General features: G+C 38.0%; 1 protein-coding gene across 3 annotated transcripts in view; it reads right to left on the reverse strand.

Annotated features, from left to right (window-relative positions):
- gab1 (GRB2 associated binding protein 1) overlaps positions 1-18,015 on the reverse strand; it is a 70,711-nt gene that overhangs the window by 12,022 nt on the left and 40,674 nt on the right. For all 3 annotated transcript variants that reach the window (XM_031895509.1, XM_031895510.1, XM_031895511.1), the window contains exons 3-6: positions 16,904-17,084; positions 10,205-10,797; positions 8,830-8,915; positions 6,360-6,663 (exon numbers count right to left, since the gene is read on the reverse strand). In XM_031895509.1, coding sequence (XP_031751369.1) covers positions 6,360-6,663; positions 8,830-8,915; positions 10,205-10,797; positions 16,904-17,084 — 1,164 coding nt within the window. The remainder of the gene's footprint in view (positions 1-6,359; positions 6,664-8,829; positions 8,916-10,204; positions 10,798-16,903; positions 17,085-18,015) is intronic.

An 18,015-nucleotide genomic window follows, 5' to 3' on the forward strand; every position in this document is an offset into this window, starting at 1 on the left:
AATGATTTTTAGCAGACTTAAGTTATGGAGATCCAAATTACTGAAAGATCCCTTATCCGGAAAACACCAGGTCCTGAGCATTCTGGATAATAAGTCCCATACCTGTATCACAGTAGCCTTGGATACTATGCTTATACAATAACTCATCCAGGCCCCTTTTAAAGGCATTAACAGAATCTGCCATTACCACATCACTAGGAAGGGCATTCCCCAACCTCACTGCCCTCACTGTGAAAACCACCTCGGCTGCTTCAAATGAAAACTCCGTTCCTCCAAACTAAAGGGGTGGCCTCTGGTATGTTGTTTGTTTTTATGGGAAAAAACAACATTGATTATCTGCCTATAATCCCCTCTAATGTACTTGTACAGAGTAATCACGTCCCCTTGCAAGCGCCTCTTTTCCAGAAAAAACAACTCCAACCTTGACAGTCTAACCTCATAGCTTAAAGGGGACCTGTCACCCTAAGAAATAACTCCAAATTATTTTCTATATTGTTAGTTGAGCAAAATAAACTTTACTTACTCTGTATAAATAATATAAATCTTGTTTCCTTCAGTCTTGGAATTACTCAATCAAAGCAAGCAGGCAGGCACCATTTTGCGGACACTGTTATGAAGGCAAGCTTTGTATCATGCCAAAATCTTGTGTATGTGCCAGTATGGGGGACCTGATGCCCATGCCCTTGCACTGGCTACACAATTAGATGGTGAGGAGGGAGGGGGAAAGTGAGATGTGCAGTGACATCTACATAGTGCTGAACAGAAAGCTAAAGTTACGGTCTGCCCCGCCTCTATGCATAAGGCATAGAGGCGGGGCAAGCAATATATGATTGACAGCTGGGATTTTTAATTGCCTTTATAATGGGTTTGGATGTGTTAATATAAAAATGAATTTGGGTTTCATGTTTAATTTGAAAAGGACTTTTATTATACAGCTTTTTATGTCTGGGTGACAGGTCCACTTTAAATCTTCCATCCCCTTTACCAGTTTAGTTGCACGTCTCTGCACTCTCTCCAGCTCTTTAATATCCTTCTTAAGGACTGGAGCCCAAAACTGCACTGCATACTCAAGGTGAGGCCTTACCAGGGACCTATAAAGAGGTAAAATTATGTTTTCATCCCTTGAGTCAATGCCCTTTTTTATATAAGACAGCACTTTATTTGCTTTAGTAGCCACCGAATGACATTGTCAGATGATTTCTTCATGCCATTTAACAATCTCCAAAAACTTAATGATACAGCTAGATTCTAGATTCCAGTCGGGATCCAAGCAAATAGCATCTTACTGATACACACGCAACTTGCCCTGTTATCTGAAGCCATCTACAGTCAGTTAGGGCTGGGCAATGGTCACCTGTATCCTGAGCCCAGGGGGCCAGCAAAAGCAAATGTATGCCGTACAAATGTAGCCTTGCTATCTTGTTACATTCACAAGTATACTATATAAACAAGTTGTACAAAATGAAGAAATATTTGTTAAACGGATCTGTGGTGATGTCCCTGGGTAGAGAGATTTAGGGCAAATACTCAAAGTTGGAAGGATGGGGGGAAGTAAAACCAAAAAATCAATTAGTTCTACCTTTAAAGAATGGTCAGAACACATTTTCATTACAAGCTCTATTTATATGGCTCAAGTCAAACATAGGTGTGTACTGCCCTTTTCCCCCCAATATGTATAAATTTCCCCATCATGAAAATATGATTTAAAACAACGCTGGACGGAAACAGAGTAAGAAGCCATTTTTTTTTTTACTTGGATTGCCAACACCTCCCATCAACTGATCAGGAAATCCACATGTGGCCAGATTCAAGCACTGCAACAAATGAATGTCAAGATCTAAAGAGGTTCATCTGGGGAACAGTCAACATAAAAGCTTATAGAGCAAAAATGCTTTGCTATGAAATTATAAACCACATATCAGAGCAAAAGCCTGATGGACAACACATTGCTGTCTCCCAGAAGCAATAGCTGATTTGACAGATGCATATCAGTCATTAGTAGAAGTATCTTTTGCAATAGCATCACTAATGTAGAGGAATAAGGAAATGGTTAGCTCTGTTCTCCACTTATATTGATATGCATACTCAAACAATCTGCTTTTCAAACACATAGAATGATGATAAAAAGCAGGAAATTGCAGAAAATAATTTTCCAACACTTTTTACACTTTCTGACCTTCTAAATTAAGGCCAGATTTATCAACCTTTGGCTATTTCTCCAGATACGAGTTTCTCACAGCAAAAATGGGGAATCTGATTTTCTAGAAACTCAAATATTCCAGTTTTATTTAGTGCAAAAAAGATAATTATCTAAAAGCTGCTGAGTTCATGTTGGTGTAGACTGTGTTTTCAAGTTGTGCTTTCGAGTTGGTTTTTCATGTTTTTAAGCAATGCAGTTTGAGGGGGGTTTTTTTTTCAATAAAAAAGTGTTGTGGCACCCTGGAAAATGAAGAACATGACTAGCTCCATGTTCTTGCGTTTTTTTAAAAAAATGGGTTTCAATGCAGGATTCTGCTGGAGAAGCTCTATTAACTGATGCATTTTGAAAAAAAAAAAAATACATGTTTTCCCACCACAGTATTCCTTCAAAGTACAAGGAAAGGCTAAGTCACTTGGGGGTGCCAAAATGTTAGGCACCCCCACATGAATTTAATCCCTTACCTTGTACCCCGGGCTGGTGCCCCTGTTAGGAGAGAACAGCACCAGCCCGGGGTAGCAGCGAGCGCTTCCTTCTTCCGCGTTGGCACGCTTGTGCATTAGAGTGAAAATCCGAACTTTAACAACAAAGTCCCAGGGATTTTCCGGCAGAAGAAACACGGAAGAAAGAAGCGCTTGCTACAGCTACCAGCCCGGGGAACAAGGTAAGTGATTAAAGTCACTTGGGGGTGCCTAACATTTTGGCATATTTAAAAAGTTAAAATTATTTATTATCATTCATACAAATATGACAAAAAAAAATAACAGACAAAGAAGTGACCAACAATACTGACACCAGCAGAAGCTCACAAGAAATGTGACAGCAAGAACCAAGATCCCAGAAACAACATTGCTACCTCACCACCATATCAACATATACCCGAAACAATAAGATCAGACTTGTAGATCCTTTAAGTCACCTGGTTGTCAGTTTATTTGAATTTCAGAATTACAAATTGATGTACTAGTATGGTAATGCATTTAAATCTGGACAACAAAAAAAAAAAACAAAGATAAAAAAAATAACTAAAAAGACTAAATCAGAACATTTAAATTTTGGTTTCCAGTCTGAGAAGATCACCAGTCCACTCCAACATTAAACAGGCAGTTAGTTTATAAAATCAAAATGAAGTCAATATTGAAAAATCAAAACAAAGCAATAAAACTGTGACTATAAAATAGCAGTGACAATTCCTAACAACAAGTTGTCATTGTTGGTGTAATTTCCCTGTTTCTAATACTATTTATAGGACAACAATACTTTATATGATATGCTTTTATTCTTTTATTGTGATAGGGAAACTTCCCAGTTCTTGGTTACAGGCAGACATCCCTTTCTTCCCAGCAGATATTCACTGATCTAAAGAAACAATGGCAAAGGAGCTTTAGGGCAAACATTTCATTTTGGTGCAGTCGGAAACAAACTATTTGCACTAACCAAAATGGCATGTTCCAAAAATGCACAATTTACACTGCTATTTCTACACATCAAGTCAGACTCATATCTCACACATCTGCTATAAGTAATAAGAAATGTATTTATAAAGCACAAACATTCTGCAGTGCTGTACAACATAAACTTTTATTTTCTTAAATGGCAATAAAGTATAAAGGTATATTTCATGCCTTAAAAAAAAATGTAGGAAATGTATTTGAAAAAACGGAAGAAATGCTTTTTTAACACACAAGCACATTTTGCTGGACACCATATATACAACACTAAACAGCTGGGGTGATACTTGCTTTGTGAAGGTCAGATTTCCATCTCACATGTTGAGTATTTGTTGCTGCCACTTACCTTAAGGAAAGCTAAAGTGACAAACTGCTATAAATGTGTCCGCTTGAGTCACCACCCCAAGAGGTTTATAAACAGTATTATACTGTACAGGTATGGGATCCCTTATCTGGAAACCTTATCCATTAAAGCTCCAAATTACATGAAGGATATCTCCCATTTAAACAAATAATTCATATTTTTAAAAATGATTTTCTTTTTTGTACTTGATAGTAACCAAGCTTCAGAGATCCATATTGATGGCACAACAATCTGTTGGGTTTATTTAATGTTTAAATTATTTTAGCAGACTTAAGGAATGGTAGTTCAAATTATGGAAATATTCCATATCCAGAAAACCCCAGGTTCCATGTATTCTGAATAACAGACTCTATAACTGTAATGTACATTTGACAGTCTCTAGTATATATTCCTGAAATTGTTGATGTAATAATACTTGAGATATCCTCTTCAATATTTGTCAGATTTTTAGCAGACTTAAGGTCTGCAGGAAATATCCCTTAACAGATCCTATACCTGTACTCTTTTGTCGTGTTGTCATGCTAGTCTCATCAGAAATGGAAAACAATGAAGGGCTTCTAGGTATTTTAGGAAATTCAAAGGGCCACAAAAATAAAAGTTAACAGAACTTCCTTAGAAGTACAGGTATGGGACTTGTTATCCAGAATACTCTGGACCTGGGATTTTCCAGATAAGGGGTGTGTCCCAAAATATGGATCACCACTTTAAAGGAGATGTCAGCTCTAAGTTTTAAATAATGTCTAATGCCAAGGGCGCCTTACCCCCACCATAACCGCATACATACCGCTCCCCCTACTTCCTCTTACAACCGGCACCATCGCTTTATTTCTTTCCCAACTTCGTGTTTCACCTGGCAGTCATTTTGATGGGTGACGTCATCAAGCGCGTGCGTGTACATTACAAATGTGCATGCGTGCATAGCCTCTCCTGCCTGTATTTTTTTTTTTTAACAAGCTTTATTAAAAACCGCCAGTGACAGATATTGGTTGCCCTGCAGAACATGCACACTCATTAAAACGGAGTGGCAGTGCGCATGTGCACCACGCCAGGCAGACAAGCAGATTCTGAAGGGAGGGGGGAGAGGGAGTTATCCAGCTCTGCAGTGAGAGAAACTCCAAGGGATCGCTGCAGCTTCAGTGTTTGCTTCTGAGGGACAGGAGTGGCAGGTATTTAAACAGTGCTGTGAGGCTTGTCTCTGCTAAAATTTTTGGTTGGGGGGTTGACATTTAAACTCCATAGAATTGTTTTGCCACCAAAAAGTATTAATTATATCTTAGCTGGGGATCAAGTACAAAGTACTGTTTTATTATGACAGAGTAAAAGGAAATTATTTAAAAAGATTTGAATTATTTGATTAAATTGAGGTATACGGTAAATGGCCTTCTTGGAATTCAGACCTTTCTAGATAACGGGTTTCTGGATAACAAACACCCTACCTGTAATATTAAAAAGTATACATCTCAAACAGCCAATGTAAAACACATTTGTGTAAACCCACACAATTTTTTGCTTTTTTTTAATAACGATGGGAAGTATTTGTTAGGCAACAACAAATATTTGTGCATCAAAAAATATACAGGTTTTGTTCTTCTTGTATTTTATTTCAAATAACTTGTTCCCATTTTATGATTTGACAAATATCAATACCTACACTGCTTGCCTTGCACAGTGTCTTCTTGCAATAATCTACCCTTTAATACAAATCTTCAAGCCCACCGAAAGAGCCATGCTCCTTAGGGAAATAATAAGTCCTATATATCTTTTTAACTGCAGAAATAGAACAGCCAACCTTCTTTTCTACCATCTCATAGCTATAGCTACTTGTCAGTCAAAAGTTTATGGTAACATATTTCTGTGAAACAAAACCAAAATAAAGAAATTAAACTACAAGAGCACAGTACAGGTATGGGACCTGTTATCCAGAATGCTTGGGACCTGGGGTTTTCCGGATAAGGGGTCTTTCTGTAATTCGGATCTCCTACCTTAAGTCCACAAAATTATTTAAACAGTAATCAAACCCAATAGGATTGTTTTTCCTCCAAAAAGGATTAATTAGATCTAAGTTGGGATCAAGGTACTGTTTTATTATTACAGAGAAAAAGGAAATAATTTTAAAAAATGTGAATTATTTGATTAAAATGGAGTCTAAGGGAAATGGCCTTTCCGTAATTTGGAACTTTCTGGATAATGGGTCTGATACCTGTATTAAAGACATTTAGATTTTTGCCTAATGTTTGAAGCACCTTCCCAACACCAATATTTTGCTGCATGTTTAGAAAGCATGTTAAAGGCTTAGCAGATGTTAGTGATGAAGGCAATGAAAGAAGCAAGCCTCCAACCAACATACCTTTCCTATCTGGTTTGAGATTACGATCGACTGGTGGGGGTTCACAGTCAGCAGATGGAACAGACCTCCTGGGAGGGGTCTTTGGACTGGACCTGAAGCCCATGTGGGCTGGAGGTGGGACCTGCATTCCAAATGATGAGAAGTCAAACATGCCAGGAGTCATAGGAACATAGTTGGTTTCTTGAACTGGTTCAGTACAGCTGTTGGAATGCTGTCGCGGAGGAGAGTTCGGGTTCATTGGAACATAGTTTTCATCTAACTCTTCATTAGAAAAACTTCCCAATCCCAACAAGCTTTTATTTTTCTGTAATACAAAGAGCATTTTTTAAGTGATTTGGAATGCTATGTTAGAGCGTAGTCAGACATTAGATATAGTTTATATCTTTAATGAAAAGCAAACTGCCATCATAACAATGTCAAGTGTTTATAATGCAAAAAGTGACAACTGCAAACCTTTAGCTAAGTAAATGAGAAGAAAAGCCAACACCTTGGGGGCTGCCACTATGTAAGGCAACTCAGTGATCACAGTAGCTAAACTTAAAGGGAAACGAAAGGTAAAGTCACTTGGGGGTGCCAAAATGTTAGGCCCCCCAAGTGACTTTAACCGCTTACCTCGTACCCCGGGCTGGTGCCCCTGTTGGGAGAAAACAGCACCAGCCCGGGGCACCTGGAGCGGATCGTTTCCGTGTTCTGGCTTCCTTTTCCGGAATGCCAGCGGTGGGCGCATGCGCAGTAGAGTGAAAAGCCGACTTTAATGTTTAAGTTCGGCTTTTCACTCTACTGCGCATGCGCACGCAGCGAAACAGAAGGAAGGAAGCGCCGGCAGCTACCCCGGGCTGGTGCTGTTCCCTCCTCACAGGGGCACCAGCCCGGGGTAAAAGGTAGGTGGTCAAAGTCACTTGGGGGTGCCTAACATTTTGGCACCCCCAAGTGACTTTGGCTTTCTTTTTCCTTTAAATCTTTGGCCACTGGAACTCCCAGAATAAGGGCTGAGACACAAGAGTATCCCAGACTTTAACAAAAATTTTTTTGTTAAATTCTGGGATACTCTTGGTAGATTATTTGACTTGCCCTTTAATCTGGGGGCTGTGTCCCAATAACTTTGTCCCTGGTTGACTGGCCATTTGAGATCCTGCTTTTGAATAAAAAAACAAAAACAAAAAAACCCCACAAACTAAACTAAATCTCCAGGAAGGTGTATCTTGTCTAGCTGGATGCCGACAAAAAAAATAAGTGATGCTATCCTAGCCTACTTCAGTCCCACAGGATACAGTGTATCAAAGAAAAATAATAATTTTTGTACTAACAAATATTATTTTTTGTCAAAATATAATTTAAAAAAAAATTTGCATAGTAACATAGTAAGTTGGGTTGAAAAAAGACGTACATCCATCATGTTCAACCATAATGCCTATATATAACCTGCCTAACTTCTAGTTAATCCAGAGGAAGGCAAAAAACCCCATCTGAAGCCTCTCTAATTTGCCGCAGAGGGGAAAAAATTCCTTCCTGACTCCAAGATGGCAATCGGACCAGTCCCTGGATCAACTAGTACTAAGAGCTATCTCCCATAACCCTGTATTTCCTCACTTGCTAAGAATCCATCCAGCCCTTCTTAAAGTTCTATAATGTACCAGCCAGTATGACTGATTCGGGGAGGGAATTCCACAACTTCACAGCTCTGCATGTAAGTTAAATTTAAACTCGCATATTGGCCTTATCCATGACTGTTACTGCTTAAAAAAAAATACAATACAATGCAGATCTATGCTGAAGTCTATTTTGATATACTAGAATAAAGGGAAAACATAAATTAGACACAATATGCACATTTGTTATAGACTAAAATGGACAATCTATAAGGATTCCCTGCAGTTTATTAGACCAAATTCTTTTTTTATTGTGAAGAATTTTCTTCAAAGTCAGGAAAGCTTTTAAAGGAGAACTAAATTTTAAATAAAGAAGTAGGACGGAAATGTTGAACATTATGTTTTAACCTTCTATATCAGCCCAAGGCAATCAGCCCTTTAGCAGAGAAGATCTGTGCCTTTGCAGATGCCCCAACTGTTAGGCCTGGATCATTGCTTCTATATATTAAACAATTAGGCTGGTGTAGCATGTTCAGGACATAAAATATGGCATTTCTAGCCATATTCATTTTAGGGTTTAGTTCTCCAGTAACCAACTTTAAACATTTATTGAAGAGGATATCTGCAATACTCAGTATTTCTCAGCTGTAGCACAGAGCACCTTTACCCATTCAAACTTGAAAGCAATTCCCATGTGGGAAGAAAAGATTCTGGCAATTCAATTACTAAACCCAAAAGTGTCTGCAATGTTTTACAAAGCATTAACAATTTGTGTCTTTGAGGAAATAATCTATTATGGAAGAATAAAAAAAGGTTCTTGGCAACTTCTTTATACAAATTCTTTTTAAAAGCACTATTAAATTGTAACATATATTACTTACAAAATGGCCATGAAAGCCCTCAAGTGAGCTAGATCTGTCACTTGTAAATGGTCGTGGAATGTCATAGAAATCTTGAGAACTTGTATCTAAAAGTATAAAAAAAGAATTTACAAATTTAGGGCTGCTTTGGATATCTTCAAAAAACAGAGCAAATAAATGAAGCGTGTATCTCACACAATTTAGTTGACTACTTTTAACACTGAGTTATTACAGTAGTTATACAGGGCTGTACTGGCCTATCAATTATCAGTATATTATAGTATAAGGCAAATAAAAGTCTGGGATCAAAGCTTCATGTATAATGTCTTTGGCACTGTGAATGTTAAGGTTACATTTTTATAGCATTCTGACTGTATCTTTAAAATTTGCATACAAATACTATGAAATATTTTGTGTATTACAGAAAAAGACAACATATACAATTCAATCAATGGACTATTCCTAGTGCATATTTACAAATTGATATTTCTTAACAAATCAATACTTAATTCAATTATGATTTAAAGTGTCCCTCCAAGTCAATAAAAATTATTTTAAGTGTCTATCATTTTGAATTTAAACATAAAAAAACAGAAGCGGTAGTTTTATGAAAAAGACAAGGAGACAGGTAAGAGGCACATCATTGTTCATTTTAAAAATATTCATGTAATAAACTGATTTAGCTACAAATTAATTGTATCTGTAATATAAGCTAAACTTAATTGGTGTAAAAAATGCATTAAGGCTGGCACTTTATACCTTGATGGTAAATCAAATCTATGAATTGTAAGTTATACTACAAAGGGTTATGGACACCTACTACAGATGGTTGTGTAAAGGTATATGGTATCCCTCACTAAAGGTGGCCATACACGGGCCGACTATAGCTGCCGATATCGGTCCCTTGGACCGATTCGGCAGCTAATCGGCCTGTGTATGGGGAGAGCAGATCGGCCTGGCCGACCGATATCTGGCCTGAAATTGGCCAGATCTCGATCGGCCAGGTTAGAAAATCTGGTCGGATCGGGGACCGCATCGGCTCGTTGATGCGGTCCCCGATCCGACTGCCCCATAGCCGGCCACATAATCCGATCGTCTGGCCCCAGGGCCAAACGATCGGATTATTATTTTTTTTACCTAAATGGTCCCCGATATCGCCCACCCGTAGGTGGGGATATCGGGGGAAGATCCGCTCGCTTGGCGACATCGCCAAGCGAGCGGATCTGCTCGTGTATGGCCACCTTTAGTCCACTATCACCACAATCAGTATATAAAATATAGTGTTTTACAAAATGTGAAAAAATTATTCCAATAAAATCATCACATTTTTTCACTAAATAAATTTAACTTGACAGGGAGCAGGGGGGTAAGGAATTAAATAAACCATCACACTTACCTTTCTTATATTTACTTAACTCTAGAGTTGAAACAGTATTACTACGGGATGCAGGCATTCCGGATGTTGGAACACAGTAGTTGCTATCAGTCTCTGAAACAGTCCGTGTAAGACCATATTCACTTGGAGATCGTTCTGAAGACTGGTGAGGCTTTGGCGGTCTGGGAGGAGGAACATCTGTAATGGACTCTAACTTTGCTGAAGACTGACCCAAAGCACCCTCATGAACAGTTCTGGGAATTTGATAAGTGCTTCCAGATGATGGAGGAATGTCATAGCTTAATGAAAACTGCCTTAGCTGTGTTTCTAGAGAAGAGGCTCCAGACATGTTAAAAACATTTGAATCTCCATCCATATCAGCGGCTGATGGAGAAGTAGCTTTTGGTGAAACATCTTGTGAGTAGCTTCTAGGAAGACTGTAGAAACTAGGTTCTGTAGAAGATGATCCACCACGGGATGGAGAGTCATAAATACTAGATTGCTGAAAGTATCCATTCACTGCATGCTTTTGGGCCGAGGAACCTTTGTGAGTAGCAACATTGTCATTGCAGTCTGTTTCGGCTGTGGCTGTCCTTGTGGAATCCCCTTGAGTTCTATAGCAAAATTCAAGTATAAAATAAATGTTTACTATGGTACGGTTTACAATCTGATTCTTACTACATGCACTACAGATAACTTCTTGAAAACTTTTCCAACACAGCTTCATACAAAGTACAGGCATGTGATCTATTATCTGGAAACCAGATATCAAAAAAGCTAATTTATGGGAGGCAATCTTCCATTTTATGTTCCTCATTCTATTTTTTATTATTATGTTTTACTTGATCCTACCAATGCTGCATAAAGCCATTGTGGTGGCAAACACATTTTTACTCGGTTTATTTAATGCTTAAATGTTTTTAGTAGACATAAGGTGATCCAAATGACTAAAAATCTTTATATTGAAAACCACAAGTGCCAAACCTTAAAGAAAACAGATCCCATACCTGTATCAGACTACTTAAAGGCTAATAGAAGAAGTACAGCAGCCCCTACAAATGAATACATTTTTAAAAAGGAAACAATAAAATGTAATCATTTCTAGCTATAATGCCCCAAACTAAAACTTGATCCAAAAGTTGTAGAACTCAGCAACATTTAATTTAACAAATAGATGTATTAATAATGTATAATTTGCAGGGTTGATACAACTGAATAGTTATGAACCAAATGCACTCATCTCGATAATCTTTAGTAAACAACTCAAATGGTCTACCCATATGCATGAAGTTTCTGTTAAGAATGCTGGAGCAACAAAAACAAAAAACAATTTTCTAGAGAATTAGTTATAGTTTTCCCCTTTCCATGTTTGCTAGGGAAGATCTGGGCTGTAAACACTTTCTGCAAATCTGCATTTGTTCGCTACTTATACAGAATAAATTACACATGGAATTGCACTTGCTACAAGAACCACATATGGGCTTTTTAGATGCAGTTTGTACAATCCAAGATGTGATGAATTTACGCTATGTGGGAATTGCAGGCTATATTCATAAAAATGTGCATGGACTGCGGCTGTGGTACCAGCAATGTACCAAGCACAGTTCCTCAAATGCTGCACTACTCTTCTGTTTGTTTAAAATGAGTTTGCCATTTTTCCTGCAGATGAGAAACATAAAAAAAACCCAAAACACTTTAAGAATGCTTCTCCCAGAAATCGCTTAGCCTTTAATTAGTGGTCATTTCAATAGAAACAAAACACAAGCCTGTAAAAAACACAATCCATGCAAAAGGTGTGGATATAAAAGTGAAATGCAAACAATTAAATATAATATGAGAAAATAACTTTAACCTAGAATCTGCTTAAACTTAACTGCCAGTCAAAAGACAATACTAAACATTTTAAGAGCATACAATTTCTTGTACTCATATTGAGTAATGCTGTTGAGCTAAAAGCCTATATTCTGATTGAATGGCCATACCTGTAGCTTTACTTTGGTGTATAATATTGGATCAAGGTAGGACTACCCTAAGTTGCTCTGAGAAATTGAATCACGGTTAAGAGGTACTCACCAGTTCTCTCCAAATACCCAGCAGAGATTGCTGGGTATTTGTCACTGTTCAACTTATCCTTAGCAGTTGAACCCATGACAACAACTTAATTTAACCCCAGCATATTCTATATTTAAAACATAAGGTAAAAAAAAAAAAGTGTGTTCAATACAAGCCCTATTCATTAAATGAATGATATGACGCCCCTTCAAAACCATTATCTGTACACATTCTGACCTGCACGCTCATTTGATATATTTTATGGTGGTGCACCATGTTCCCTGGAGAACTGGCAAGACATCAACTGTTCATATATGAAAGTGATATGAGGAACACTCAAAAAGTTAAAGCGATTTAATCATTTTAATTGTAAGTTTAACTATTCGTGACCAACAGATCAACATCTGATTGGTATACTCCACTTACAAAGCTTTCAGAATGTGAGGACAAAACACTACAAATCTCACTTGAAATTAGTCAAGACGAGTCAAGACATTCAGATATAAGTTTTAATTAATAACGCACAAATACACACTCACAGACCATGCAAAGTCCAGCACTATCTTGGCTGATAGACTGGCCACTATACACTCACTGCCATGAGATCTTTTTGCTTTCAAAATCTTCAAGCAGTAGATAGTCATCTTCTGATATTAAAGATGAGGCCCCTTGCCTGATTTGCAGATATAAATTACAGTAACAAAGATTGTGAACATGAAATTTCTGACATAACAAATCAGTAGGATTTTTTTGGTTTTGAAACCCAATGCACTGTGTTCCATTGCCTGCATAGGGCAATCCATTTCTGGTGTTCCCATGCCTAGTTGGATTTTCTTTCTGGCAAACAGCAGAAATCCCTTTGTGCTTTATGATAGGGAATCTAACAATGTATTCCTATTATTTTTAGTATGCCGTAGTTTTACTAATTTAATAAATTAAATATAAAGTAAGTCTTCCAATGTTCTTGATGGCATGCTGTTATATGCCCTTTTGTTTCATCTCCATGAAAAGTAAAAAAATACCTAACTTTGTATTTCTTGGCATGCAAGTATACCTACTGTTTTGCTTGGTCCCGAACCCTGGATTTTGAGAGAATGGGGAAAGCTATATGTTTAATGACTATTTTGGTTATAGCTTTCAAACTCATCAGGTCAGGAAGAAACTACATTCAAAATGTTGCCTCTCTGAAACTAGAGAAACTTAGATTACATTCTGTGCAGAACATTAAAAGAGAAGGAAAGGTTAAAACTAAGTAAGCTATGGTCTATATAAATACACACAGTATTGCTGCTCTGCATTTCTTGCCTTCTATTATATACATATAGTTCTCTGTATTAGACTTCCTTCTCTCAGTTCAAACCTCCAGGGCTTGGGCATGCACAGCTTGCTCCTCTCTCCTTTCTCCCCTCCCTGCTGTAATCTGAGCCCAGAGCACAGACATGCAAGCAAGGAAGTGATGTCAGACCAAGCTAAAATTGCAGCTGCTATTTTACACAGAGAGAGTTTGTAAGGTTGTTTACTCAGGTATTAAAAAGCATTCTACAGAATAAATATAGCGTTCTAGCTTGCACTATTGTGGCTATTCTATTGAAATAAACAAAAATATAGCAACTGACAGGGACCACATGTCTGAAGAGATGGCAGAGTGATGAAAAGAGTTGGTGAAAGAGTTTCTGCACTATACAGGAGTGACACCATTTAACAATATTTTGATAATGTTACACATAGATAATCAAGAAAATATATTTCATATTAAGGACATTAGAAGTCACGTCTGAGTTCTGTGACTTTATAAAAGCACAAGACATTTTATATGGTCATAATGCTTACAGAAGCCTTACAGAATGGTGCATCCGCTGTATTTATTATAGAAAACATGCTACCTAACACCAACATGCATGTATATATATATATATATATATATATATATATATATATATATATATATATATATATATATATATATATATATATATATATTATATACACATATATACATACACATATATATATATAATATATATATATATATATACATACACACAGTGGAGGAAATAATTATTTGACCCCTCACTGATTTTGTAAGTTTGTCCAATGACAAAGAAATGAAAAGTCTCAGAACAGTATCATTTCAATGGTAGGTTTATTTTAACAGTGGCAGATAGCACATCAACAGGAAAATCGAAAAAATAACTTTAAATAAAAGATAGCAACTGATTTGCATTTCATTGAGTGAAATAAGTTTTTGAACCCCTACCAACCATTAAGAGTTCTGGCTCCCACAGAGTGGTTAGACACTTCTACTCAATTAGTCAACCTCATTAAGGACACCTGTCTTAACTAGTCACCTGTATAAAAGACACCTGTCCACAGAATCAATCAATCAAGCAGACTCCAAACTCTCCAACATGGGAAAGACCAAAGAGCTGTCCAAGGATGTCAGAGACAAAATTGTAGACCTGCACAAGGCTGGAATGGGCTACAAAACCATTAGCAAGAAGCTGGGAGAGAAGGTGACAACTGTTGGTGCGATTGTTTGAAAATGGAAGGAGCACAAAATGACCATCAATCGACCTCGCTCTGGGGCTCCACGCAAGATCTCACCTCGTGGGGTGTCAATGATTCTGAGAAAGGTGAAAAAGCATCCTAGAACTACATGGGAGGAGTTAGTTAATGACCTCAAATTAGCAGGGACCACAGTCACCAAGAAAACCATTGGAAACACATTACACCGCAATGGATTAAAATCCTGCAGGGCTCGCAAGGTCCCCCTGCTCAAGAAGGCACATGTGCAGGCCCGTCTGAAGTTTGCCAATGAACACCTGAATGATTCTGTGAGTGACTGGGAGAAGGTGCTGTGGTCTGATGAGACCAAAATAGAGCTCTTTGGCATTAACTCAACTCGCTGTGTTTGGAGGAAGAAAAATGCTGCCTATGACCCCCAAAACACCGTCCCCACCGTCAAGCATGGGGGTGGAAACATTTTGCTTTGGGGGTGTTTTTCTGCTAAGGGCACAGGACAACTTATTCGCATTAACGGGAAAATGGACGGAGCCATGTATCGTGAAATCCTGAACGACAACCTCCTTCCCTCTGCCAGGAAACTGAAAATGGGTCGTGGATGGGTGTTCCAGCACGACAATGACCCAAAACATACAGCAAAGGCAACAAAGGAGTGGCTCAAGAAGAAGCACATTAAGGTCATGGAGTGGCCTAGTCAGTCTCCGGACCTCAATCCAATAGAAAACCTATGGAGGGAGCTCAAGCTCAGAGTTGCACAGAGACAGCCTCGAAACCTTAGGGATTTAGAGATGATCTGCAAAGAGGAGTGGACCAACATTCCTCCTAAAATGTGCGCAAACTTGGTCATCAATTACAAGAAACGTTTGACCTCTGTGCTTGCAAACAAGGGTTTTTCCACTAAGTATTAAGTCTTTTTTTGTTAGAGGGTTCAAAAACTTATTTCACTCAATGAAATGCAAATCAGTTGCTATCTTTTATTTAAAGTTATTTTTTCGATTTTCCTTTTGATGTGCTATCTGCCACTGTTAAAATAAACCTACCATTGAAATGATACTGTTCTGAGACTTTTCATTTCTTTGGACAAACTTACAAAATCAGTGAGGGGTCAAATAATTATTTCCTCCACTGTATATATATATATATATATCAATCCAAATGGTGTCCGCACTCCAAGGCTCAATATTCTGCGGGGTGCATAGCCAAAATTATGTCTGTATAGAAAATAATCATCTGTGGCCAGCACACCCTTCAATGTTTCATCAAAAATTTTTTATTTTAAATATATTGTTAAAACCAACGTTTCGGTCCTTATTAGGACCTTTCTCAAGGATATAGATATATATATATATATATATATATATATATACTTCCATGTGCAGACTTATAGAACAAAAAGGAATGAATGTGTATAAAATAATTAATCATATAAGCACATTTTCTGTTGTAGGATGCTATGTACTCGCTTCCTCAAAAATGTCAGTTAACATGATGAGAGAAAAATTCTGAAAAACTGAAGGAAATGTAGTAAAAAGTACCGTATTTTTCGGACCATAAGACGCACCGGACCATAAGACGCACCAGTTTTTAGAGAAGGGAAATGAAGAAAAAAAGATTCTGAAACAAATACTGTCCTAAAATATTTTATGTGCATTAAAAGCGAACCTGTACCAGCAGCACCCAACATATTGCCCCCCACCTGTACCAGCAGCACCCAACATATTGCCCCCATCTGTACCAGCATATAGCCTACAGATATACTTTAAGAAAATGTTTTTACTTGCCCGTGTGGTCTCCGTGCAGGGCCCTCCTCTATTCACCGGCGCTTAGCTGTGGCGCGGTGCGCATGCACAATGACGCGCATGCGTATGGGCATGCGCGTCATTGTGCATGCGCACAGCGCCACAGCTAAGCGTCGGTGAATAGAGGAGGGCCCTGCACGGAGACCACACGGGCAAGTAAAAACATTTTTTTAAAGTATATTCGGACCATAAGACGCAGGGACTTTTTCCCGCCACTTCTGGGGGAAAAAAAGTGCGTCTTATGGTCCGAAAAATACGGTACTCTAAATGAAGAAAGTATTAAAAAATTCCTTTGCACTAGAAAAGGAATTATTTGTTTTTTTACAGCAAAAGTAAAAATGCTTACCTCAATGGTTCAGGTTTCTTGCTTTGGCAGTTTATTAGTAAAAGATAGTCCTGGGGATCTTCTTGGCTATTTGAGGATTCCACAAGTGGCATATTTATAAGCTGGTAAGGGGGAGGTAGAGGGCCTTGGACCAATGCTGCTTGGTTGGAAGGTTCTGAATTAACAGCAGGTTTTACAACATCTGCAATTGTAAAAAAAAAAAAAAAAAGGCAAATTATATTTTACTACACAAACAACAAGCAAAAAAAAAAAGTCATATAGTTATGCCCTTTCAAATCCTAATTAGCATATGCTAATTAGGATTCGGTTCAGTATTGGCCCGCATCCATTAAGATGGATTCGGGGGTTCAGCTGAACCCAAAAAAATTGGGTTTGGTGCATCCTTAACTGTGAAATGCTATTGTTTTCGTAAAAAAAAAAAAAAAAAAATTATACTGTATATACTCGAGTATAAGCCGAGTTTTTGAGCACTAATAATGTGCTCAAAAAGGCACCCTCGGCTTATACTAGAGTATATACGGTAGTTACGTTCTCCCGGCCGTGCGCCCCCCCCCCCTTACTGCATAAGTATTTCTCCTTCCCGAGCACAGCCCTGCCATGCATCGCCAGATCGCGCCGGACGGCACACATCGTGCCCTACACGTGCTGAATGTGCGTTCTGGCGATGCATGGCAGGGCTGCGCTCGGGAAGGAGAAATACTTATGCAGAAGTACTCACTGGCTCTGACTTATTTTGTTCTTAGCACTGCTAATTCTGAAAACTAAATGAAGCAGAAGGCAGCTGATTAAGAGGTATGCAGAGGATGGGTAGTGGTGATTGTGGAAGTTGGCATAATGGCCTGGAGAACACATATTTTTGATAATCAGAACCAGATGTGATTGTACATAAACAGATAAGAACATATATATTTTGCTTTTAATAACAATTATTTTTAAAAATAATATATATGGGGTTAGTGTTGCGTTTTAATGGACTGAAATAAAGTTGTGCATCTTTTACTTACAGAGTGGTATTTGATTGAGTTTATTATTGTGTTCAGTTGTTGTACCCTCCATTGATACTACTCAGTGTAGTGTATGATTCCTGCGTGGGGGGGTAGACTATACAATTT

This window comes from Xenopus tropicalis, chromosome 1 (genome assembly GCF_000004195.4).
Source record: "Xenopus tropicalis strain Nigerian chromosome 1, UCB_Xtro_10.0, whole genome shotgun sequence".
Lineage (NCBI taxonomy): Eukaryota > Metazoa > Chordata > Amphibia > Anura > Pipidae > Xenopus > Xenopus tropicalis.